The sequence below is a fragment of the Lineus longissimus genome, chromosome 9 (assembly GCF_910592395.1).
Source record: "Lineus longissimus chromosome 9, tnLinLong1.2, whole genome shotgun sequence".
NCBI classification, from domain to species: Eukaryota; Metazoa; Nemertea; class Pilidiophora; order Heteronemertea; family Lineidae; genus Lineus; species Lineus longissimus.
In genome coordinates, this window is record NC_088316.1 from 8,256,610 (window position 1) to 8,283,326 (window position 26,717).

General features: G+C 42.5%; 2 protein-coding genes across 8 annotated transcripts in view; both read right to left on the reverse strand.

Moving 5' to 3' along the window:
* Positions 1–26,717, reverse strand: part of LOC135494137 (kelch-like protein 8) — a 322,348-nt gene that overhangs the window by 283,806 nt on the left and 11,825 nt on the right. The gene's annotated exons all lie outside the window — the stretch shown is intronic.
* On the reverse strand, positions 17,837–21,742 carry LOC135494141 (uncharacterized). 2 transcript variants are annotated; one of them, XM_064781947.1, is made up of 4 exons: positions 21,127–21,742; positions 20,728–20,874; positions 20,155–20,337; positions 17,837–19,324 (listed from the first exon to the last, which is right to left on the reverse strand). In XM_064781947.1, the coding sequence occupies exons 1-4, from the start codon at positions 21,364–21,366 to the stop codon at positions 19,142–19,144; spliced, it is 753 nt and encodes a 250-aa protein (XP_064638017.1). In that variant the 5' UTR covers positions 21,367–21,742; the 3' UTR covers positions 17,837–19,141. The 2 variants fall into 2 exon arrangements, with proteins under 2 accessions (XP_064638017.1, XP_064638018.1); XM_064781948.1 differs by lacking the exon at positions 20,728–20,874.

The following is a 26,717-nucleotide window of genomic DNA, read 5'->3' on the forward strand; positions in this document are numbered from 1 at the left end:
CGAGGGGCAGATCATATGGGGGAAGAGGGAGGCGAGGGGGCTCTTCGGGCTGCTTTGTCTGTAAATCATTAGATCATTTTGTACGTGATTGCCCTCATAATTCATATAACAAGGTGGTTAAGAAGGAATAGGTCAGTAATTTGTTACAAATGGCTTCCGTGAGTTGTTGTTTTTTTTTTGTTTTTGTTTTTTCCCTTTTTTTTTTTTTTTTTTTTTTTTTTCTCTTTCTTTGTAGGAGGCAGTTTACTTGGGACAAGACCTCGGAGTGATGAATAGTGCCCCTCATTCACCTAGTAACAATTCGTCTATCAGACGCCCTCTCTGGTGAATAGGAAATTCGGGCAATCGGGCTGACTATCATGGTGGCATGCCGCGCTAATGGGTCCATCCTTTAGGTCTAAAGTGTGTTGTGTCCATTATCAGCTCTGGCGTAACGATCTAGGGGACCATGATTTTCCGCTATCTGGGGATACTAAGCCTCGTGGGTAACACCACCTTGAGATGGCGGGGAGTTTTAGGTCTGCCTCTGTGGTCTTAGAGACGCGGTTGGTTGGGAAATAATGCTCTTTCCCGGATACCCATATTGACTTATATTCCTCTTGATATATTACAGGAGGTTCCACAGTGGGAATATTGTGAGGCATTTGATCCTGTCCGACTGGTCTCGGAACGCCGTGAACCGCGTTTCTCAGACTATAGGGGTAGGCCTACTACTGCCCTGCCTCTGAGTATGGAGAATATTCTGGAAAACGACTGGTCTTCACAAACGGATTGGGAAGCACGCATGGGGAATCTTAGACTGAGAGATCCGAACCACTTTGTTTCGGGTCAGTTGCATTCTGAATTAAAGAACTGGGAGTTTCTGTTGAGGGTAGTCGACAATGATGAGTCACGCATGGTCAAGGACTGGTTAAACAATGGCGTTAATGTAGAAAGTTTCTTTCGGCCCTACAAAGGTGTTTTCAAGGGGATCCGGCTCAACTCCGACAGGCCGCCAACTCAAATTTTTTCAAACTATGAAAACTGCATTAAATTCAAGGGCGAGATCATTAAGCATTTAGAGGAGGGTCTTAGAAGTGGGGCTCTTGAATATGTTGGCAGAGTGGGGGAGGTCAAGCCACCACATTTGGTTATGCCTCTCCTCATGATCGAGGGATCAAGGAAAAATCGTCTGTGCCATGATGAGCGCTTTCTAAATTTGTTCATGAAACACATGCCATTCACCCTGGAGGGTCTGTCGCTTTTACCAAACTTGTTGGAGGAGGGCGATTACATGGCCTCCTCGGACGAGAAGTCTGCTTATCAGGGGGTGCGTTTATCAGAGAACTCGAAGAAGTATTTTGGGGTCCAGTTTGGCGGTTTTTACTTCCAATACACGGTGTTACCATTCGGCTGGAGTATCAGCCCTTTCGTGTACCAAACCGTAGGGATGCAGGTTACCACTTTGCTAAGAAGCAAGGGAATGATAACCACTCAGTATTTGGACGACCGGTTTCTAGGCCCTTTAGTGGGGGTGGAGAGGCCAGCAGGGGTGAGCACGGGGTGGTCGATTTACTATAACGCTGTAGTCCTGTCGTGCCTGGGTTTTACAATAGAGTTTTTAAAGTCGGTGTGGTTTCCAGTATTGAAGATGATACACTTGGGTTTGATCGTCCATTCGGACTTGAGGGTGTTTGAGATTCCGCAAGAAAAAAAGGACTCTTTCAGGGTGTTGAGGGAATCTATTTTGGCAGACGACTTCGTCCATGTGAAGTCCCTTCAGAAGCTAATGGGCAAATGTAACTCGTTTTGTCTCTGCATCCCAGTAGCTAGGTTGTACATTCGGCAAATGGCGAGAAGCGTCAGTTGGGCGGAAAAGCACGGAGGGGTAATCCAGTTGTCTGGGGGACTCCGAGAGGAGATCCTTTTCTGGCGATTTCTAGACTCTCACGAGAGTTGGTCAAAATGGAGAGGGGATAGACACACAGACTTGACTCTAGCTACAGACGCCAGTGGTTTCGGTTGGGGGGCGCACATCTCGAACGAGTTGATAATTCGAGACCTTTGGGACAAGGGTGACACCAGGCCAATTCACCTCAAGGAAGCAGATGCTTTATGTAAGACCTTGCAGTCAATCCCGGACATGATCTCAGATAAGAGGCTTGACGTCCTTGTGGACAATCAGGCCTTGGTCAAGGTTTGGGAGAACCAGAGTGGAAAAGATCTAGCTCTGGTGAATATGCTTAAGGCTTTGGTAGTTTTCCTGTCCAACTTGAATTGTGACTTGAGGCTTCTGTACGTTCGATCTGCAGATAATCTAGCGGATGGGCCGTCACGTAAAATCTCAGAGGCCGATGCTAGACTGACCATGTCTTCTTGGGCAAAAGTAGAGGGTTGGTTTGGTCCTCACACCTTCGACCTAATGGCTTTAGACTCAAACAGCATGAAAGGCCCAGATGGCCGGCGGTTACCACATTTCACTCCTTGGCCCCTCCCAGACTCTTCTGGAGTTAACATATTCTCTCAACAGTTGTCGAAGGAGCAGAACTATTATGTGTTCCCTCCTTTCAATATGGTCGGAGCGGTTATGTCTTTCGTACTTCATGACTGCCCAACCCCATTATCGGTTTCCATGGTAATCCCCAAGCCGACCCCTATCCCGGCTTGGTGGCCTTTGCTTGTGCACAGGTCGGTACATTGCCACAAACTGGGCGAGCAGGGCAGACTGGGAATTGTAGAATGTCCGTCTCCCTCCGGTTTCGGGGCGTCGGAACTCAAATGGGATTTGTGGGTGGCAAGGCTGGTGCTGTAAGATTGCCTTATGTACAACCCGTTGGTTTTTTCAGAGGGACACAACGCCGTTCGGCCAGTTGCCTTTTTGGAGTTCAACGCATCCATGTAACGGTTGGACGGACCGCACCTGGGAATCCGACGGGGTTGTCATTCAGTGGGCATGTGACTTTTAAACTAACAGTCATTCTAACTCATTGGTAGGCGATTTATTTGTTTACCGGGGAGTCAGCAGTTGTGAGATCGTGTTTTTTTGTTTTCACGACTACTCATTTGGTTTTTCAGAGAGACACAATACCTCTGGATTTATTCGGTCTTCGGACCAGGGTCGACGCTATGATGTATAACCATTCGTGCAAGGCATATGAGGCGGCCAAATCGAAATTGGGATACCAGTTGGAGAATTTTCTATTTGAAATGGGCAGCAGCATGATTTCGTGTTCGCCCTATGAAATATGCCTTTTTCTGGCGTGGTGTGACCAAAGCGGAAAAACTGCAGTGCATGTCCGGAGTTGTGCTCAAATTGGGGCAAGGAAACCGGTTTGCAATTGCCCGAAACGATTGGCGTTTGGTACGGTAAAGACGAAAGTAGCTCAGTTAAAGGTTTTGTTCGACAAGATTGGGCGTAGTGGGCAATGGGCGCGGGGCGAGGGTAATCCTGTCTGTTCGAGAGAGGTTGGTATTTATCGGGGGCAGGTGAGGGAGGAACAGAGCGTGGGTCATGTAGCACCAGTTCAGGCAGTGCCACTGTTCTTACCCAAGGTCAGATTGATTGCTCTTTACATTAACAGGAAGTTGGAGGAAGATCAGCAGAATTTAACTATGAAGTATATTTGGGCAAGAGACCAGGCTTGGTTAAAACTTATGGCCTTTGGAGGCGACCGAGCTCATGATGTAGGTTTGATGCTTTCTCAGGAGGTGAAGAGTTTGACGGATAACTCCGGTTTCGTTATTCGCCATACATGGGGGAAAAATCTCAGGGTGGATCGCCCTAATATTTTTACTATTTTGAGATGCCAAGATGAGATTATCTGCCCAGTGAAAGGCCTAGAAGATTACGTGAAAGTGGCAGGGTCTATGGGGGTCAGTTTGAAAGTAGGCTATTTCTTCAGGCCCACCTCCCATGGAAAGGTGGTGGACGCGCCTTTGAGCTATGACGCCATCTATGAAAGATTTGATTTCTATCTGACTTCGTTGGGTATTAAAGATGGGGAGACCCCCCATAGCCTGAGGAGTGGTTGTGCCATCGGTCTACAGGCAGCGGGGGTAGACAGGTTGGCCTCAATGCAACATGTCGGCTGGTCCACCGATGACTCAGCCACACATTACGCCAGGAGCTCTAGGGTCTGTCAGGCAAACATCATGCGGGGGGTGGTAGCAGGCTCCTCAGCAGGGTACGACTCCGTCGACCATATTGACCACACCTGCCTCAGTAAATCATTCGGCTGAGTTCTTTGTTGTACAAATGTAAAAAAAAAAAAAAAGGAAAAAAGAAGAAGTAATTTGACCGGTTTGTCCCGAGGAAACTACCTCCCTGAATGAAAAGGTATAATTTGTACGGTAACGTCGAGACATAAATAGTTGGTCATTTCATGTATAAGAGCTGTTCAAAAGAAAGCTTGTAGTTGGTATTGCGTGTACTTGTATAATCATTGGCATGGGATACATGCCATTAATTTGATATTAAAGACGAAAGTGCATTCTACGTACATATCATCGTTTCAGAGTTATTTCTTTGAAATTAACATGATTGGAGTAATTCAGACTACAGTGGAGCCTCGCTGTGACAGACACATGGGGGTCACTTTATTGGCAGGGTTTTTAGTCTGTCTCAGACGGAGAGCGTCCTCGTGTCTGCCTCAGTGAGGTCCTACTGTATCTGAAAAAAGACAGTTTTTGTTTTATCTATAAGTTTTGGGAGATTTGGAGAACATAACTGATAGATAAAACAATGGATATCGCACATGGAGAGGATAGACTGGAGGGTTTTCTTCCCCATATCTATCTCCGGCGCAGAACATCCTGTGACGACACTCCACCCGGGATACTTAGTTATTCCGAGTGGTGTGACGTCACCAAGCGTGTTCGAAGCGAGACCAACTTATTCATATGTTCTTTGGAATCGGCCGGACTGCAGTACTGAGGTTGCCGCACTCGGCAAAGACTGGAAGGGTCTTTAGGAACGTATTTATACTAGTAGGACCCCCTACGATGATAAGGAAACGGGGCCACTCGGACAGCTTTCGTCCCCTCCCACCCCTCCCCCGAAACTGTCGGTGGATGCCGTCCACGGGATCTTTCCTGTGCTGGAAGGTTTTCTTCCCCATATCTATCTCCGGCGTAGAACATCCTGTGACGACACTCCACCCGGGATACTTAGTTATTTGATTTGACCTACTTGGTTAAATGAGGCTAGTTGTACTGTAATGTACTGTATGAATGATTTGTTTATGAATCTAATCATTCTTATTTTTGCTCTTTCACTCTTGCAGGTCACATTTAAAAGCACCTTGAAGACAAGAACAACTTTCGCTTCCCTCCTTTTCGCTGCCCACCTTCTACTGACCAGTTGTTGTGTAAGTCAGACAATTTGTGCCATTTCAAAGAGCCAGAGAACTCTGAAAGATGGATCTATCAGTTAACAGTACCATTACTAACCTATCTTTGTTTCCCGGGGTGACCACACACACAACCTCATTCATGGTAGCGTTACATAATTAATTGTTTAGCATCCATAACTCCTGAGGTCAACATCACTGTATTGGTACTAACTGTTACTGTAAACCATTGGTAAAAATCAGCCATACGAAATTGATGGCTGTGACCTAGTAGCTTCAAAAGTTCTCAAGGGTTCTTTAAGGTTACTCCCCCCACAGTGATAACGATCTAAGTAGGTTACCCAGTCCTCTTCAAGGACAGGCGACACAGATAGTTTTTGCCACTGGTGATATGAATCACCATAGCCGGATTCTTGTCACACTCTTTACAGAAATCTTTGACTCGGCCAATACAGTAGTATCATAGGCCTATTATTACAGTATTTTTTCCATCAAGTGTCCCAGGATGGAATTTGTCCTTGAAATTGGCATGTGGCTTCAGAGAGATAAGTTACCTTTGGGAAAAAACAACGTTTCCCCAAGTTGAACTGATTTTTCTACAATTGCTTACTCCCAGAAGTGGCAACTCCAAGACATGTGAAGAACAGGCCCATCAGGGAACCTGAGTCTGTGACAATGAAGCATAAAGGTAGTGAAAAGGATCCTAAGTTCATTGCAAAAAGAAAAAAAAACAAGTTAAGACAGCAAACTGTAAGAGCAACTGTTATCAGTGCCAGTAGTGCTGTGCCTGTGAATATCAGAACAGATTGTACCGTCCTCGGCTTTGTCCTACTTTCAGGATAACTACAACTCGGGTGACCTCGTTACTCTTCGGGAGTGCACTGAAGGTGTTTTTATGCTTGCTTTTCGTCTTGGAATTTCCAGGATGTAACCTACTTGACAATGAATCTGGTTTAACCCACTGGTTCACAACTACTGTGGCCATGATTGTATAAAAAAGAATTTCTCTGGGGCCTCTGGGAGCAGATCTACCATGTAAAGGGTGACATGCTCATTATAAGGGACTTATTCTTGATTCATGTTGGCAATAATCATGGCTATTGAATAAGCTTTTTATACAATCATGTCTAGCTGAATTATGAATGAGCCAGTGAAAAAATATTTCAAAAATCTTTAGTAGTTTTTGAGAAATCTTGTTACAAGTGATTTCGGATATGGTCGTAATCAACGCTAATTACTGACTAATTAAACGTGTGTAATGATAATTTTCAACTGTTTTTAACATCTCCACAGTCTGTACTATCAGAATATATATAGGTTTTATGTAAAACTATACAGCAAAATATCAAAATGAACTGATATAGAAAATGTATGCTATTTTGTTCCTTATGGGGGGGAGTAACCTTAAATGAACAAATGCAATGCCAATCAAATTAACGTTCATCATATTTTTTCCCTTTTCAGATTTCACTGTATTTGACATCAGCAATTCCAATAAGACCTATCTTCCAAACTACGTCTTTTGGTACGTATGAATTACAATGCCTAAGGCTCTACGTAAGACCTCACGACTCAGCCTCAGCTTATTTATTAAAAACAGATATTTATGTGTATTCAGAAGTTGCCACAGGTGTATGGAAATGGTTAAGGTACGGGCCTCTTCAACAAGCCCCATCCAACAATACTTCTGCATTGTACTTAGTTAATACCAACAGCGATCACTTTGACATTGTGACCGCTATTGATACTGTTCCACTTGCTATTACATATGCTAATGTCACATCAACTGGTTCAAAACAATGCCCTCCTGTTGATACAACAGATATGAAAGATGATGGTAGAAATGATATTAGGGTCTCAAACCATGGCAAACCATGTCTAAAAAGGGCCAATTTTTACAGCAAACAAAAAATTGAGATATTACCTGAAACGTCCAAAGAGAGGGAGGAAAAATCAAATTGTGAGGGTTCTCGCAAGCCCAAAAGGCTCTGTGAAAAGCCAAAAAAATTCGTGTCAACATCAGAAAGGATAATGAAAGATCAAAAACAGAGCAATGAATCAGTTCTCTTAGACACTCCTGTTAATGCTTCAGATATTTCAAATACGAATGATAGTAGGGTATCTAACCATGGCAAACCATGTCTGAAAATGGTTGATTCTGACAGCAAACAAAAAATTGAGAAAATTACTGAAAAGTCGAAAAAGAGGGCGGAAAAATCAAATTGTCTGTGTTCTCGAAAGTCCAAAAGGCTCTGTGAAAGGCCAAAACAATTCGTGTCAACATCAGCAAAGATTGATGAAAGATTTGCTTTAAATGATCATGAACATAACATGCAAAAGCTGAAGTTTACACCACCAGATTATGATTGGCAAATGAAAATCTGCGCAAAAAACAAAGTCAAAATTTATTAGTCATGTTATTTATGAAGGAAGGGGATCAACAGTTAGCGAGCCATTGATAGTACAAGACTTCAATGCTGATTATAAGCCTTTTTTCCAAGCATTATCATTTTGTATGACAGGGACTGATGTAGCCTTTGATCATATACAAAACCAACTTTTGAAGTATGAAAAGAAGCAAGAATTCAGATTGATGTCTTACCTTAGTGGCAATGAGAAAAGTTGAACTTGCATATTGCAAAAGTCAGAAAGCATGGCTCAATCACAGATATTGATCTCATCAGTGATGCAGGTATGTTAGGTGTAGACATTTATGTCATGAACATGGCACTTGATGATAGGAAGCCATCATGGTATCTCTTCCCATCACAGCTTTTATCCCGGACTAAAGAAACACGTAATTCATGTATTTATTTGCAAAGGTCACATTCAAGCCCATCATTGGAACCAACATGGAGACTAGATATCAGCTACATACAAAGTTCTCATCGTCCACACCAACGAAAAACAACCGATTACGCAATGAAAATCAACGCTCTAAGAGAAAACATTCACTAAATAGAATACCATCTCAAGTCCTACTAGGCACATCACTTCAATATCACCGAAACGTCCTAAAAAAACCACAAAAACAGTTTCATCCTCATCAACTCCAACTTCAGACAATGTGTTACATATTTCGTCTAATAACATTAAAACTAATGCCAGTGAGGAGCAGGCGAATGCTGAATGTCAAAGTCAACCACATTTGCCAAATTCTCTTGATGATGACAAGGATGATGATGATGATTCCAACAACACCTTGGAGAACACACTTTCTTGTAGTTCCTTTCAAAAAATTAAGAAAACTGTTAAGAGAACAAACACATAATGCTTTCATATACGTGTCAGCGATTTACGATATAAATCAAGGGCAGCTGTAGTTAAATTCAAAACAAACTGTACCAGTGGCAAAAGCACTATTCCAAATAAACAAATGCAATATCTACTATTATAATTGACGAGTTGCACTTAGCGTTGAACGCCTTAATAAGCCTGGTTTTACCTCTACTGTCATCCATTATCAACTGACATGATGTAGTTTTACACAAGTGAGGTTAATTGGTATGTTTGAGTACTTTGAATAAAGTCATTGCGACAATATCGTGCATTTTGTAGTCCAGTTTTCATGATCACGGTAGGCATTTTTTCCTGCACCTTAGAGGCATAGTCACGTGACATCACTATTGACGAGTTGCAGTTAGCGTTGAACGCCTTGATAAGCCTGGTTTTACCTCTACTGACATCCATTATCAACTGATAATATGTAGTGTTACACAAGGGAGGTTAATAGGTATGTTTGAGTACTTTGAATAACGTCATTGCGACAATATCATGCATTTTGTAGTCCAGTTTTCATGATCACGGTAGGCATTTTTTCCTGCACCTTAGAGGCATAGTCACGTGACATAGTTATAAAAATAGATACACACGTGGCACTGTTTATCTGTCACATTTTTCGCGGAAGTTCAAAATGGCGGAAGAGCCTGTCATTCAGCCTCAGTGGCAGGCCTATTGGGATCATGATATTTCTTTATATCATGGTCTTATTCAAGTTCATGAGTATTCTAAAGATAAAGATCGAATGAAGGAGGTCATACGGTCGTATGAAATTGCCAATGCATGCAAGTTCAGTGTGTGGCACGAAGCACTAGACCATCATTTCGGCCAACATACAAGTCAGAAAGGTATGTAGTATAGACCGTGTACATGATGTAGGCCTACATGCCTGTGGTCCTGTGTGACATCTGTATGTATGATGACTACTTACATGCAGTGTAGGGAGGCTGGCTATGACAATTGTCATGATGATGTGCATGTTACAGCCAGATAGGTAGGCTTCATGTAGGCCTAGCGGAGAAAATCTCATGTTTAGGCTATATATACTAGCTAGGCTAGGCCTAGGGCAGGCCTAGGCTACATACTTTTTTTTATATCACTTCTCTTCCACATTATGCCTACTGGCAACATGTAGCCTATGATGACGTCCTGTTCAACTAATTGAAAGGGCAAGTTTTGCAATTATTTGTCCATCCAGAACAGAATTGATCATCACATCGCCACTCGCATCACCAGCCCCCCCCCCCCGCGTATTATACTCGAAGGGCTGTACAAAGCCCTGTAATAATAGTGTGGGCTGAGAACTGCCCCCCCCCCCTCCTCCCTGAGACCTCATGTTTTCCATGCAGATTTGGGAAAAGAGGGGTGTGCCCCCCCCTCATAATGGCCCTGGACCAATGGACCATGATATACGGACCATAATATACAATCCAAAACATTCATTTTGTTACATTCATTATGGTTTACCCTGTACTAAATGTTTCTGAACTGTCATTGCACTAAGCACGTGTTTTTGTTGCCGGAAGACTTATCATCGATGCTCATTCGTCGAGCCTTATTTGGCAGAACCAATGAAAATTGAGAATGACGTCATAAATATAAATTAGTATGAATATTAATCGACTATGCCTCTAAGGTGCAGGAAAAAATGTCTTCCAGTTGGTAGTTGCAGCAGTTGTGTGTTGTTGTTGATAGAAGTATAAGTAAGTAGGGGATTCCAGTAAGGCCACATCATAGTTTACTGTTAGCAACAACATCAACACTGGAGACATTTTACACAGAAAAACAGTGGAAATTTTATGACTGTGAGTAACATATCATCTATCAATATCAATATACCACTGTCGCCATTGACGTAAATATAGATAACGCCCGGAGATTTTACTCACAAACCAGCACCCCATTTACACCAAACCCACAACATACCAGCACCCACACAATCCGATTTTTATTCCTCGAACAGCCCGCGCCACGGGTATATTCTAGTGTAATATTAAACGATGATTCAAACAATGGTAACCCATATACTAAATCATTTGATGGTAATTATTATATTTGCCGGGCATGCGAAAGGACGCTGAAAAAAGGACGCACGCCATCTTGCAACGAGGTGCAGTATAATTTCCAAGTACCTCCTTTGCCAGAGAAATTAAGAACATCCGACATGCACCTCAATAAATGTGAGGCGCATAAGCTAAAACTGATTATACCATTCATTCGTGTAGCTCACATTCCACGTTCAGCGGAATTTAAAATCAATGGCCCTCTAATATGTGTTGAGGCAAATGTGAAAGATACCTTGAATAAGGTATTACCTGTAGATCAAGCCCTATTACCAGTTGCCCTAAAACGAAGGCCTGAATACAAGGGCAATTATGTTGAAGAAGTTGTTTCAAAGGACAAAATAGCCACTTATTACAAATATTTCAAAACAGTCAACCCACACTTCAACAACATTGATTTGAATGATGAACTAATTGATGATGAATTACGTCATGCACTTGACTGCATCACTTTCCAGGAGGACTGGAAAAGTCAGCAAGAAACCCAAGCTTTAGCAATCACCGACAACAATAGTCCTGTTGAAGGTTCACTGTCGCCAATGGACAATAACAACCAACATGTCAAATCTGAATCCTATGAGATGCCAGAACACTTAACAGAAATAACCGATGACACAGTGCTGGATGACTTCTCCAAGGTATCCACTAGCAATGAGAGAGCATCTTTCAGTGACATAGTTGCAGAAGCTATCATCAATCAACAAGAAGCAATGGATGCAGCTGACAAGCCAGTTCTGTCTAAAAATCCCCAAAATAGCAAGCCCCATAAAGACAACATGTCAACTATCAAGATTGCTCCTGCCCATGAAGGCAACTTTCAACACTGGGAAACTGCAGAATATCTGGAGGAAAAGGCATTCCCTCATCTTTTTCCGAAAGGCACTGGTGGCTATATTTCAACATTTCAAAAATCTGGTGTAAGTTTCTCCAATTACCTCAAACAACGTATCTTGGGCATCGATGACCGCTTTCGTTCAGATACAACTTATTTATTTTTCCTTTACCTCATCAAAGAAAAACTAGAAATTAAACGCTCCATATCAACCTTCTTTCGTAAGTCAAAAGTTAACCGTGAGAAATATGACGTCAAATTTTTAAATGAAATGGCCAATTTACAGTACATTCGACCTCTGTGACCTTGAAAAGTAGGTCAAATCAAAGAAGACCCGGGTGACACATTGAATGGTTGTTAGAATTAGATGTACCTATGATATAAAATTGGTGCCAATCGGGCAAGTCATTACTAGGAATAATGGCATTTTGAAGAATTTAGGATTTGGCCACCTCCCTGGAGGCCAAACGGCAAATCAGATCGCACCAAACTTCAGTACCTGAGATCACCTGACCAAGGGGTACATGTGGACTTAATTTGTGATCAATAGTCATTGCAGTTAAGAAACGTGCCATAGTTACGGCCTTACGGCGAATTTACGCCATTTGACCTCTGTGACCTTGACAAGAAGGTCAAATTAAAAACCTGTGTGACATATACTGTATGGTGGTTAGATGTACCCATGATATCAAATTGGTGGCAAACGGGCAAGAAGTTAAGGAATAATCACTTTTTAAGGTTTTTGGATTTTGCCCCCTGGTGGTCAAGTGGTGAATCATATTGGACCAAACTTCAGTCCCTGAGATCACCTGACTAAAGGGTAAATGTGTACCAAATTTGGTATCAATAGTCATTGCAGTTTAGAAACGTGCCATCGTTACATCCTAACGGCCAATTTACACCATTTGACCTCTGTGACCTTGAAAAGGAGGTCAAATCAAAAACCCGGAGGATATATGATGCACCTTTGCTAGAAGTACCTACCATATTTTTTTCAAAATTTCCCGACTACTATTAAGGGAGATATTGCATATTTTCACTTTTAACGTTTGGCCCCCTGGTGGCCAAACCATGAAACGAATCGGACCGAAACTTGGTCTCCAAGGTGTCATTACATAAGGGTACATGTGTACCAAGTTTCACCTCAATAGCTCTAACAGTTACGAAACGTGCCCTGCTAACGGACGACGGACGACGACGACGGACGACGACGACGACGACGGACGCCACGGTATGGGATAAGCTCACCTCTGCTAAGAGGTGAGCTAAAAAGGCCAAATTAGTTGATATTGAACATTCTGACATTGGTTATCGTGCTTTCAAGAATATACGTGGCACAAGCCCTTACTTTCAGGAATGTAAAAATAAAGTTTTAGCAATGATCAGTCAGTTAGGTCCGCCAAACTTGTTTCTCACTCTAAGTGCAGCTGAATTACATTGGACGGATCTTATCAAAATGCTTCTTCAAAAAGAACGCGGTATAATTGCCTCGCAGCCGGACATAGACACATTATCAAAGGCAGACAAGCGCAAACTTGTATCAAGAAATATGGTAGACACCGTCATGCATTTCAATAGTCGGATTCGAACCCTCTTTAATTCCTTCAACAAAAGTAACATCTTCGGCAAATATCATGTTGAAGATTACTTCTTTCGAATAGAATTTCAACACCGCGGTGCACCTCACATTCATTCTCTACTATGGTTAACAGATGAGTCAAAGGAACCCATCTCCAAGTATGACAAAAGTGAAAAATCAAAAACTAAATGTATATGAAATGGCCAGGGCCATTGTGCTCACCTCATGTGGAGGAAAGATGGATAAAGAGCATGGTATTGTGTCATGTAGTGTTAGGTTTGATGTAGGTCCAAGCAATTACAATTTCCCCAAAATGGCCAATTTACAGTACATTCGACCTCTGTGACCTTGAAAAGTAGGTCAAATCAAAGAAGACCCGGGTGACACATTGAATGGTTGTTAGAATTAGATGTACCTATGATATATAATTGGTGCCAATCGGGCAAGTCATTACTAGGAATAATGGCATTTTGAAGAATTTAGGATTTGGCCACCTCCCTGGAGGCCAAACGGCAAATCAGATCGCACCAAACTTCGGTACCTAAGATCACCTGACCAAGGGGTACATGTGTACTTAATTTGTGATCAATAGTCATTGCAGTTAAGAAACGTGCCATAATTACAGCCTGACGGCGAATTTATGCCATTTGACCTCTGTGACCTTGACAAGAAGGTCAAATTAAAAACCTGTGTGACATATACTGTATGGTGGTTAGATGTACCCATGATATCAAATTGGTGGCAATCGAGCAAGAAGTTAAGGAATAATCACACTTTTAAGGTTTTTGGATTTTGCCCCCTGGTGGTCAAGTGGTGAATCATATTGGACCAAACTTCGGTCCCTGAGATCACCTGACTAAGGGGTAAATGTGTAATAAATTTGGTATCAATAGTCATTGCAGTTTAGAAACGTGCCATCGTTACATCCTAACGGCCAATTTACACCATTTGACCTCTGTGACCTTGAAAAGGAGATCAAATCAAAAACCCGGAGGATATATGATGCACCTTTGCTAGAAGTACCTACCATATTTTTTTCAAAATTTCCCGACTACTATTAAGGGAGATATTGCATATTTTCACTTTTAACGTTTGGCCCCCTGGTGGCCAAACCATGAAACGAATCGGACCGAAACTTGGTCTCCAAGGTGTCATTACATAAGGGTACATGTGTACCAAGTTTCAACTCAATAGCTCTAACAGTTACGAAACGTGCCCTGCTAACGGACGACGGACGACGACGACGACGACGACGACGACGACGACGACGACGACGACGACGACGACGACGACGGACGACACGGACGACGGACGCCACGGTATGGGATAAGCTCACCTCTGCTAAGAGGTGGGCTAACAACTGATAGACTCAATAATATCTGGAGTCCTTCCAAATGCAAATGATCCCTTGTATTCTTCAGTGAAATTTTTCCAGACCCATAATCATACTTTTACATGTCGAAAGAAGTGTTCAAAGAACCATACAACCGTCAGAAGGCCATGCATGCGATGCAGATCAAAATAATGCACCAAAACTAACTGTCCATGGTTGTCGCTTTAATTTTCCTAAATTTCCAATGCGCCAAACTACTATCATTGATGCCCCTGATGTGAACACCGTTCCCACAGATATTTACCAACAATGGTGCAACAACTACAAGCACATACGAAAATTCATACTTCGACAAACATATGAGGCCAACTGCAACAACACTACTGTCAATTTCACAAGGTTCGCCAATTACACCTTTGACGAATACCTGACTGCTCTAAACATGACAGATGATGATTACATCAATGCAATAAGCACATCAGTTGCAAGCAAAGGCAGCGGTTCTGAAGTATTCCTTGAACGAGACTGTCGAGACGTCTTCACAAATAATTACAATAGAAACATTCTTGACATCCATGGTGCCAACATGGACTTGTCCTTCATCATTGACGAATATGCATGTGTAGCCTATATATTAGGTTATCTCACAAAGGGTGAAAGTGGATTGTCACGCCTGCTCAAACAAATTCAGGTAGAAAGTGCAAAGTATGGTCAAACCCCAGACAACAAAATGAAAATGTTCGGCCGAGCCATTGACAATAGTCGTGAGGTATCCAGGCCCGAGGCAATTTATCGTATGCTAGGCCTTCCCATGTGCTACAGCACAAGAACTCATCGATTCATCAATGTAAACAAACCATCTCACCGTGATGGCTTGTTACGTCCAAACATAGACAGCTTAGAGGAAGGTAACAACCCTTTCCACAACAATATCATTGACTATTGCAGAAACCGACCAGACAATCTCTCACAAATATGTTTAGCAGAATTTGCAAGAGATTATAACATTTTTCCTTGCAGTGGTACTGCAAATCTTGATGACAGTATTTTAGACAATGCTGAAACTGATGAACCCAAAAATATAAATCCTAGCTTTCCATTGAAGAACAACATGGGTTTTATATCTAAACGTACAAAGCCTATAGTAATCAGATATTATCTGAATAAAAAGGAAGACAATGAAATTAAACGTGGCCTGTTGCTACTGTTTCACCCCTTCACGAATGAAAACGAACAAATTCACAGTCATCAACATCAAACTCTATCCCAGTTATTTGAAAAGAACTTTCAATTGATAGAAGCTATGCGTCAGCAGTTTGAGCCAAATCGTGACATTTTGGTCAATATAATGACAGCCATGGAGGATTACAATGGTGAACCCGTTGAAAATGCTTCAGATGACGATGAAGGCAATGATTCTGATACAGAACTAGAGCCTCCTGATAAAACCTCAAACGAGGATATCAACCACTTCATCTCGTTGACAAACAACCCCAAGGACAGTAGTTCATCAAAATTACCTGACAGGTTGTCTATTTGTAAACTTACGCGAAACCTGAACTTACAACAACGTGTGATATTTGATGATATTGTACAACGCCTAAAAGATCCCAAACTCAAAGAGAAGCCGTTTCATTTGTACATTGCAGGGAGAGCTGGGGTAGGCAAAACCTACCTTCTCACACTTCTGGTAAAACTGGCCAAATATCTGTTAATGAATTATGGTGATAACCTAAACAAAGACACTGTTTTAACAATGTCACCTACAGCAACTGCAGCACGTCTAGTTGATGGTGTAACCATTGAAAGTGCCATTGGAATGTACCCCCAAGACGACATGCACCAAAAATCAATATTTTCAAACAATGTGACCCTTGCATTCAAGTATGAGAATGTACGTTTACTCTGCATTGATGAAATCTCCATGTGCGGGGCCAATAAACTACATAAAATACACACTCGCTTGGAGGATATTACAGGCAAGAAGAAAGATCCATTTGGAGGTTTGTCTGTAATATGCACTGGGGATTTCTAGCAATTACCACCTGTTCGAGATCGTTGGATTTTTAAACAATTTACACGCCCCAATGGTATCCAGTTTACTGCAGTCAACAAATGGAAGGTATACTTCCGAGCCTACCAATTAGATCAAAATATGCGCTCTTTGGAAGACCCTGCATTTTCCCATTTATGTGACAGAATTGGACAGGGCCATGAGGCCCTAACCAATGATGATGTCAAACATTTAAAAGAACGTATCCAAAATTGTCCCAATGAAAATAACAATGCTCCATACATGACTGGTGACATTGCAATCATTGTCCTTGACAACATTCGCTGTCAGCAAATTAATGAACACAAACTGCAACATCTTCTACACACTCCACCAACAACTTTTATTGCAGAGGACAAAGTTTTTAATGCCAACAGCTATGACAGAAACAAAGTCTGATCACTACCCTTTAGCAAAACAGGCCATTTGCCCTCTGTTCTAAATTTGAAAGAACAATGCCCTGTCATGCTTACAATCAATTTGAATAAACAAGACGGCCTAACAAATGGTGTGAGAGATTACGTAGTGCATGTAGATGAACAAAATGGCATTGTGTGGATAAAGTTCCCATCCAACATAGGCGTGCGTACAGCGAATGTTGCTAGAACAAAGTACACACCACCTGACATTCCTGGGGCAGTGCCCATTTTAAAAGCAAATACCACTTTCAAACTTTCGGACAATCCCCAAAATAGTATTAAAATAAAACGACGGCAATTACCTCTGGTATTAGCATATGCAATAACAAGTCACAAAGCCCAGGGTTTAACACTTAAAGAAGTAATTATCGACTTCCAAAGGGACTATACCTATTCCAAGTGGTGCGCCATCACATGCATGTTATGCTGATAAGATTGGGGGGTGTTGCGAATCGCAACTTGCACAACATGCAGAGAGAGCGCACTTGAGTCCCAAGCAGACAAGGGAGGGCGGTTTGGGTAAGATCACACTGTCCTTGGAATAGAATCCCTCATCTGGAGCACAGTTTGTTCCTCTCCGACATCCGTTCGTCACATCTGTCCCTGTCGTGTTCCAAACAATAATGACATTGCCGCTCAGCTCACGTGCACATGACGTCACCCCACTTTGGAAATATACCTATTCCAAGTGGTGCGCCATCACATGCATGTTATGCTGATAAGATTGGGGGATGTTGCGAATCTCCACCCACACAGACTGACTACGCTAACCCCTGCCCAGCAGGTATGCGTGTTTTATACAGAGTTTTATCCCAAACTCATCCCCAAACTCATACATATAAACAAAGCATAGAAAACAGGAAACAAGTAAATCAACTATATTTTGGCTTTATTACGAAATAGGTTTTAACACAAAATAGAATTACAACTGCTCTATATATATATGTACTGGACTGCCTAGGAAGTCTGCATGCAATTACTGCTCCAGAGACCGTATTAATCTCGACTGTGGGTAGCCTGTATAACTGCATGACACCGGATACCCAGGCCTATACTCGAGAAATTACAAACGTGGTAAGGCATTTGGTAGACTTCTCTCATTGACAAAATCCTGTTCAGCCTGAGAAACAATATTTAGATTGTGCATAAGCCTGGCATTCAAACGGGTCTGGTTAGAGCAATCTGCCCTGGTATAATGCTTAGCTGATGCCTCTGAAGTCCAGCCAATATGTTGCATCACGGCGCCTAGGTCCCTCCCATCACCTGTGGCTGCGTGAAGAGATATTGCGCAACCTCCTCTGAAGCTGTGAGGGGTTTCCCCCTCGTCAATACCAAGGGAGCGCACGTAGAATTTAAGTCTAGCGTATATCGCTTCGTATGAGAGTGGCTTGTTTAACACTTGGCCTTTCCACACTGGACGGAACAGGAAACCACACCCAAGATTGATACCAATGGACTTTGCCACAGAAAAATACCTTTCTATAGCCTCCACTGGGCATAAAGATTTGTCCTGACACCTTAGAACCGAGAAAACCTTGGGCCTATCAATTCTGGCTGTTTTACCCCAGGTGTGCCTGATAAGGAAGCCCTCATGGTTTGGGAGTTCCTTCAGTTCTTGACAGAGCATCAGTCCAAGATCGTGGGACCGGTCGCCCCCAAAAAATAAAAGCTTGAATAGGGCCTGGTCTCTAGCAAAGATAAATGATTCGGAAGATTCCGATTCTGATTCCAAGTGACGCTCTAAGTAGAGCGCCAACAACCTTAGCTTCGATATGAAAATGGGTTTGGCCTGTTTGGAGGTCACATGAGCCTTGCTCTGTTCCACTTTGACTTGTTTCTGATAAATGGATATATCCTCGGAGATAGCCGGGTTACCAAGGATCTGACCCCAGGGGCGGCATCTACCCAAAGCTATGAAGATGGATTTCATCTGGGAGATTTTACTTACAACTGTGTTATAAGCCAAACGTAGAGGGCATGCGCAAAGAGGTTTCAGGTCTGTCATAAATTCACAGTCAACGTGATGAACCAGAGTTTTACCCTGGGAATCACATGCCGCCAGGAAAATAGAATTCCCCTTTGAAGTAACCCTTTAAAGGTTGAAAGAAATCCACTATTTTAACTTCGTTGAAAATCCACTTTTCCACCAACTTAGAATCTTTATCATTAACCTGATCGAGCAGTATGGACCAGTTTTGCTTTTCTGTGTGTAGCTGCCCCGCTACGAACGAATTAGGGTCTCTTAGGGAGAGTGAGTCAAGACAGTCTTGCCAGTTTTTGACCTTTGACATCCCAAACTTTTAGTAACAGCACAGTGGGCGAAGAGAGAGAGGGCACCGAACCCCGACACTCGGTCCGCCTTGGTGACCTACGTTCGGAAGTAGCTTTTAGAGGATCGAATCCGGTGTTGAGTTCCCATCTGTCGGGTTGGAACCTCGACTGAAATTCAGAACCAGGAAAGGTCACCAAAGCGAGTGCCAGGGTCGGACCTCTCTCTCCCGCTCACCGGGGTTCAGTGTGACCCCATAGAACAGGAAAAGAAATCCAACCGAAACACTACCTTAAAGTTTACTGAAAATTTTCCCAACTGAGGCACATTGGTATCAAGACATTAGGCACTATATAGTTTTACTTGAAGTGATGACGTTTGAAGTCAACAACCAGAGGCGCTTACTACAAAATTTGTTTTGCTTTGTTTGTTTGTTTTTTTCAACATTACTTCTTCTTTTGACAGAATTGAAACCAATTATTTATGCTCAGATTTGACTTTCGATTGGAGATTTAGGGGGCAAGAGGCCAGAAAATGCTCAGATGACCTACAGAGGTAACACAGCCTAGAGAATCCCCTGCCCCTGCCCCTGCCACGACCTCTAAAGGATGAACCACCATTATTTTGAAGCAACAAAGGTATAAGTTGCATAAGAACGTCACTGCTTTCTTTTGGCTTGTCCTTACTATTCTTGGGATCGTTATTCTTATCAATATCTTTGTCTTGAGGCTTCTCCTTGGCATCTTTCTGGCCCTTTTTTAACAGACTTCTTCCAGGCGTCAACTGCAGATTGGGCTTTCTTAGCACCCTCAGTACCCAAAAGCCGTGTTACAAGCCCATGTAAGTTACCAGATTTATCGTTCTCCCTACTGACCTTCAGAGCAATCTTGTACAGCTCCTTGTCAGTATGATCAGAGGCTACAGCCGTGTCATAAAGGCTTTCGAGGGAGGCTAGGAGGACGCCATTTGGGGTTGTTGTCCGCAAAGCCAAGGTTCTCACCTGAGAGAGGGCTGTTTGGACTGATGTGCCTTCTTGCGTCTGTCTTATGCGCTTGACCTCCCCTTCTAGGAGTTTTAGACGTACTGCTGGATCCTCATTATCAGCGTGAGGCGCCGGGACATTGTTATTGTCAGCTCCCTGCTCCACGTTGGGGGGTGCCCCTGCAGCGGCTTCTGGGGCTTTCTAAAGGAACGAGAGAAAGATCAGTTACTAATGATGTTTTGTATTGACCTTACATTATAAGTAGGAATCCTGCTCGGGGCCCTGCCCGACATGTCATTCATAGATTGGGAGAATAATATATCCCCAGGAAAAGGTGTTTTACCACGGCATATATTACCATAAAATCTGCCTTTTTTTTTTTTTTTTTTTCTTCCCCGCTGCTTGGAGCTGACCTCATTATGCCTTAGTGAACGTGACAGCAAATTTATACTCCCCGGGGAAAGAGTGCATGAAGATTCGGTTGGGACATCATTGGAATAACGAGCAAATTTGCATTTATAGGGAATCCCCTCTCAACTATGCAAAATATAACCCGAAAATCAAACGTCTAAGCAGGAAAACGTTGCTTACCCTCTTCTGGCCTTTCTCCTTAGCCTGACATGCCTGAAGGGTTTGGCCCGCAGGGGCTCCTGTCAAGTTTGCCTGTAGCACTGCATGGTGGACTGTTAGGCTTCGGTTGCAAATGCTGTCATCCATCTGTGCCATGCCCAGGACCGCCTGCAAATCAATTTACTGAATCGTTTAAATTTTAAGAAACATAGAATCAGAAGTCCGGCTAGATACCCCTTGGAGGTATATTCTACATGGTAGCCTAGAGACACATTATATGTTATGCTGGAGACCTACTCATAAACTTTTATTCTAGTAAAAGTCGCGCTTTAAAGGCCGTGGGCAGAATACCTACAGGTGGGGGGATGACCCATGCCCGAGCTGTCCTCCACTTACTAGAAACCGGCAAGCACAACTTACCGTAATGTCATACCCAGTAAGCTTTTTGAATTCACTGCCCAGGTCGTCGAAAGAATACGATGTAAGAGGGTATCTTCTTGACAGACTGGCGAAATTCTCTGGATCCACCTCGTCCGGATGAACTAAGCGCGCGGCGACCGGGAACATGTCTCTGCCACGTAGGGAGTGTCCCTCCTTCAACCATACCGCCGGTGTAGAGGGGTGGGCCGAAGCAGTACGATCCGAGCCTGAGGACTGCATCTCGCGGAATGAACCCCAGAGTGAAAATGAGCTATGAATGTGAGGGCCTCCAAGTTGTATAAATTACCTCGTGTTCGGGTCACGTGATACATTCATGTAATTTCGGACAAGCATCGGAACCATTTAGTGCTGGCGGGTATTGTCTGGCCCTGGGCCTTTGTCATTTTGGCTGATCAATTCTATTAAGCTTTTCACACCTGACATGCCTGAGGCAAGCTTGATTACAACATGGTTACACGATGAATTGTTGGCACATGCCGACTGAATAAAAGTACTCTGTCCATTACTGGTCATTTGAACAATCGATAACGATCTACCCGAAGGATTAATTGGGCGCTTATTCAATCTCCACTAGTGGAACAATGTAACGCATAGCAAGGCCATCGTCTGGATTTTGCAAGCCCAAGCGTTGTCCCCCGTACTACCATGGACCTATATGGTACTCCTCACAGGAAGAAAAACCGCGTAAATGCTGCTCGAGATAACCCTGGCACACTGCCCATGGTGAATTCAACCATGGACCTATTATAGGTCCATGATTCAACATACGATATATAGACTTCTCTCAGAGTCCGATCGAGTCTCACACTCAAAGTCTATCCTTCGCCGTAGTAACTGACATAAAACGTTGTCTTAAATGAATCTGTCACGAACGGCCTAATAGACCACACAGAAAAGTCTCTCCTACGACTAAGTCAGCTGCTGCCGCAAGATTACCAACTAAATTCCCAGTCATATATCAAGGGATAAGCTCGAGCACAAAGTCAGGTCTCACACAGTTTATAATCTTCAGAAGCAGAAAAACTGCCCTAAGATTACCCAGAGCACATAGCAGGATCTCACAGCCTATCTTTAGAAGCAGAAACACTACCCTAAGATTACTGTCTAGCTTCCTTCCCCAGACACATAGCAGGGGGACGACCTAGAGCACATAGCAAGGTCTCACAGCCTATCTACAGAAGCAGGAACTGCCCTAAGATTACTGTCTAGTTTCCTTCCCCAGACACATAGCAGGGGAATGACCCAGAGCACGTAGCAAGGTCTAAGCCTACGGTCTATCTCGAAAACAAAATGTCTTGAGATTACCGTCGTCTAAATGCGGGTAAAACCACGGAATCGGTATATACTCACCCAAAGGTATAGGCCTACTACCCCAACGCCATGTAGGAACTGTGAAGCTGATGTACGATCGGAGAACCGATCGTGACCTGTACGGGCGGTGTTCCAAACAATAATGACATTGCCGCTCAGCTCACGTGCACATGACGTCACCCCACTTTGGAAATCATCAAACCGTCAAAGCAGAGCACCAGCAGGAAGCTTCTATGTTGCCATAACACGGGCAAGAAAATTTACTGACGTTTACCTCAAGTCATTCAATAGTTCTCTAATGATCACAGCAGATGCAAATGTCCCAAGACAAATTGGAAGACCTAGCCTCAACGAGGACACATTCTTTATGCAAAACACACCTTCATCAGCCTCATTTCACTAATTTAAAGGGAATGATTCAGCAGGAAATAAAAATAATGTATCTCAATATCAATGGATTTCTGCACGGTGAACACAACATAGACTTGCAATATGACCTTAACATTCAAAACTGTGATGTCCTCTGCTTTACCGAAACCAAACTTTCCTCAGCAATTCCAGATGAAGCCCTGGCGATACCTAACTTCCACCTATTATCAAGACTAGATTTTGCTAGCGAAACTCTTGGTCTCATTCTCTACATTTCCAATAGCAAACACATAGATATAAACATCAGTAAACAGGTAAACTTTGCTGACACCAAATCACAACTCCTGCAAATAGAACTTAATGGCACTCCTGTGACCTTTGCTTACATTCATCCCACGTATGCTAACTCTGGCATTGAAACTCTCCTCCAACAGTGTTCAGGCCAATCAATAGTTATGGGCGACCTTAACTTTGACATTAACATTGATAACCAACTGCAGCGATTCACTAATATTTGTAAAAAAAATTCTTTTACCATTGCCCTGCGGTCCTGCACAAGAATTCATGCTCAGTTAGACCATATTCTTACCCACGAGTTGTTCAACAAACAACATCACACAGAGGCATTCCACAACATTGTTTCTGATCATGCAGGCATTACCATACGCTACTGTTAAACCTTCCTCTTACCACTGAAAATCCCACTAATTGTGACAGATAAAGCTTGATCCTGCAATTGCTCCAATGTTATCACAACTTCATAATTTCTTCTTGCAGCAATGTCCAATTCATCAAGCTTTACCCACACTGCAAAGGAAACGACAATAACAGGATATCTGCATGATGTCGGCGAAATCATGAAAGGCAAGGATGAAAAGGGCACACAATACTTTAATGCAGAATTGCAAATCAGCGACACTAAATATGACAGAGTAGTGTGCTTCTCGCCTAAAAAGCGAGAAACTTTCCTCGAGAAAGCATCCTCCAAGAGCCCTGTGAAATTTCAGCATTTTGTCAAAAGTCCAAGTAAATTTGACCATGACAAAAATGATATCAAGGTGGGGGAACGCACTTCCATGGTTGATACAAATGTGCAGTTCCCATACACAAAGCCTGCACATAGTGCAATTCCAGAAATAAAACTCATTGACCTAGGCTCTTATAGCAGTATCAGCAGATGAATGTAAATGTTAAAGTCATAAACGTAAAACTACCCGAAGAGAGGAACACTGCAAAGAGAGCTCGAACATCTCTGCAAGAATGCACAATTTCTGATAACACAGCTCATTCAATCATCACCCTATGGGAAGATTTCATGGACACACGAGAACCAAACAAATCCTATGAGATAAAGCAAGCATCAGTGTCGCCTTTTCAGGGAGGAAGGCTGAGCTCTAAAAAACACACAGTCATAACCCAAATTGAAGATCTCGAAGATGTTGTTCTGCCACCACCAGATGAGTCTTTCATCGCTAAAATTGTTGGTGCAGAGGTCTTCATTAAGGCGTACTGTGATGCGTGCAAAAAGAGCATAAATGCCCCTCATCCCGCAGACTCATTATTCAAATGCACTAACTCAAACTGCGGTCTAACGCAGCTCTCAGAAACTATTCAGTACAACACATGGGCCCGCTTAAGGCTCCGCAAAGAGGACACTACCGCACTGACGTATGTGTGCCCTGCCCATATCTTACAACCCTTCATCAACAACATACCTCAAAACGAAGACGAAATCATTCCAGCACTATTCCGTCTACCCCAACACTTTTACAGGGCAGACAAAACGAAAGTAATTACCAACATGGCCCCAGTGGCTGTTATTTGAAGATACATATACTTGGTATATCATGCATAATTTCCATCAACGGTATAAAGAGAAAAGCAGTGTTCACTCTCAAGCATAACCAACACTGAAGAACAACTTCATTGTTGTCGGGTGCAGTGGTTGTTAGTGACTTCAGATGTGAACAAAGATACTATAATGTTCCAATTAAGGTCATCGCCATAAACTCTTGTAGTACAAATATATTTCATTGCCAAACTTTTACTTGCTGTAGTCAACTTCACAAAATGCTCTAATTGTCCATTATAAGGCGTCTTTGTGAATTTATGTACGTGGTGTCCCACAAAAAAAGACACTGAGACATTCCTGCATATTCTGTGTTTTTTGGTAAACGGCTGAACATGGCAAAACTCCACCTGTTGCATTAATTTATCCACTGCCACATTATATCATGACATTTGATTTGTCTTCATTGATCACAAAAAATAGTATACTTCAGTGTTCTCTGTAATATTGGCACCCATTACTGTACACCTCACAATTTTCGCAAGCCCTATATTTTCGTAAGTCACGCAACAAAAGTTTCAATCGCAAAAACACACAGGCGCTATAATTGGAGTAATGACGTTACAAACCATATTGACTACTGTTCAATGCCATAGGTGGTAACACCAATTCGCAGATAGCGTCACAGTTACAGTATAGCCATTTCCCATTAGAGCATAAGTGCTGCCATCAGGTAATTCTCTCACTTTACAGAAGTGCAAATTTTTTATCGTTGAAATAATTAGCTGCCAATCACAAGCCTATAATACAAAGTGATTCCAAATTAATAATTAGCATCGCAATATTAATTATTATCATAATCTACCTTATTCAGTATTGACATCGCCCAAGGAACCATTTCAAAATAAACGCAAGGCCAATAAAACTAAATTTTTTAGTTTGGAGACAAGGAGGTCAACGATACAAAGGCCAAAATTTAGTTTCGTGGTGAACTTGCAGCTTCACCATACAAAATTTTGCAGCAAAAAAGACCCCGCATTTAGTCTTTTGAAGGGGAGAGGACATCCACTGAGACACTAAAAACTAGTTCTTTTGGCTTCACTTGTATTTTGAGATGGTCCCTAAATGTATAGTACATCTGCAGGAGAGAACAGTTCATTGTACTTGTCCATGACAAACAACCATATCAAAGCCATGACGTTGCCAGTTCTTAAACAAAATCACTTACCTTCAAAAAGGTGATTTTGTCCTAAGTAGCAAAAAAAATTATGCAACACACATTGCTGCAAAAAGAAACGATGGTTAATCAATACTGTTCTCTCATGCAGATTCATACTTGTCGATTGTACAATTTTTTCACTGCCAAATAATGTGTTAATCAGCCATTAAGATTGTTCATTTCCCTATTGTTGACCTTTTGTGAAATCTATTACAAACTGATTTGGTCACATTCAACAAAAGGTCTACAATAGGGAAATGAACAACAAGTCCGTATCAACCTGTCAAGTTCAGATGCGACAAGCGCCTAGTTTTGGTAGAGCGGGTCATATTTATAGAATTCAGCGGCAGAGATTTTAAGCACGGAAAAAGTAGATTAACTCGGCTAATCTCAATGGATTTTACCCAGGAATGTTTTCAAGGCGAGAGAAACATCTGATTTAAGTACTGCGCTTATTAGATTTCATGTTCATGCCGAAGATTGGCCTAAAACGTGGATGAAAAGAGTGCATTATCGAGTGTTGGAGAGGTCACGTGATTGTACGAGAAACCTGAGCAAAAACAATACTGACTCCAGCTCCCAGAGCTAGGAGGGAGGAGCTGGAGTCATAAAAACGCATCTAAAGCATCGGAATATTCTGAGTTTTGAAAAATCGTTTTGTGATAGTCCATGAATCGAATTGGGTTTCTTTATAATACCTCCATCGTCCCATCGCTCGACCAACTCCTGAGAACAATGACGTCATTATGACGGGGCGGAGCTTATGCTAATGTATCAGCGTCTCGCCTCTGCGCATGTCACAGCGCATGTCAGATTGAATCGCGGCTTCGGCATGTTGGGAGAAGACGATCAGACAATATCTCAGCAAAAAATGCTTCAAAA

What these genes read in the sequence shown, in the direction of transcription:
- LOC135494141 (XM_064781947.1), bottom strand. Translation starts at nt 21,366, where the DNA reads ATGCAGTCCTCAGGCTCGGATCGTACTGCTTCGGCCCACCCCTCTACA. An exon ending in AGGAGAAAGGCCAGAAGAGG is followed by an intron (nt 20,338 to 20,727) that starts GTAAGCAACGTT and finishes TCGTTCCTTTAG; the next exon opens with AAAGCCCCAGAAGCCGCTGC. An exon ending in TCCAAACAGCCCTCTCTCAG is followed by an intron (nt 19,325 to 20,154) that starts GTGAGAACCTTG and finishes TCTGAATTTCAG; the next exon opens with TCGAGGTTCCAACCCGACAG.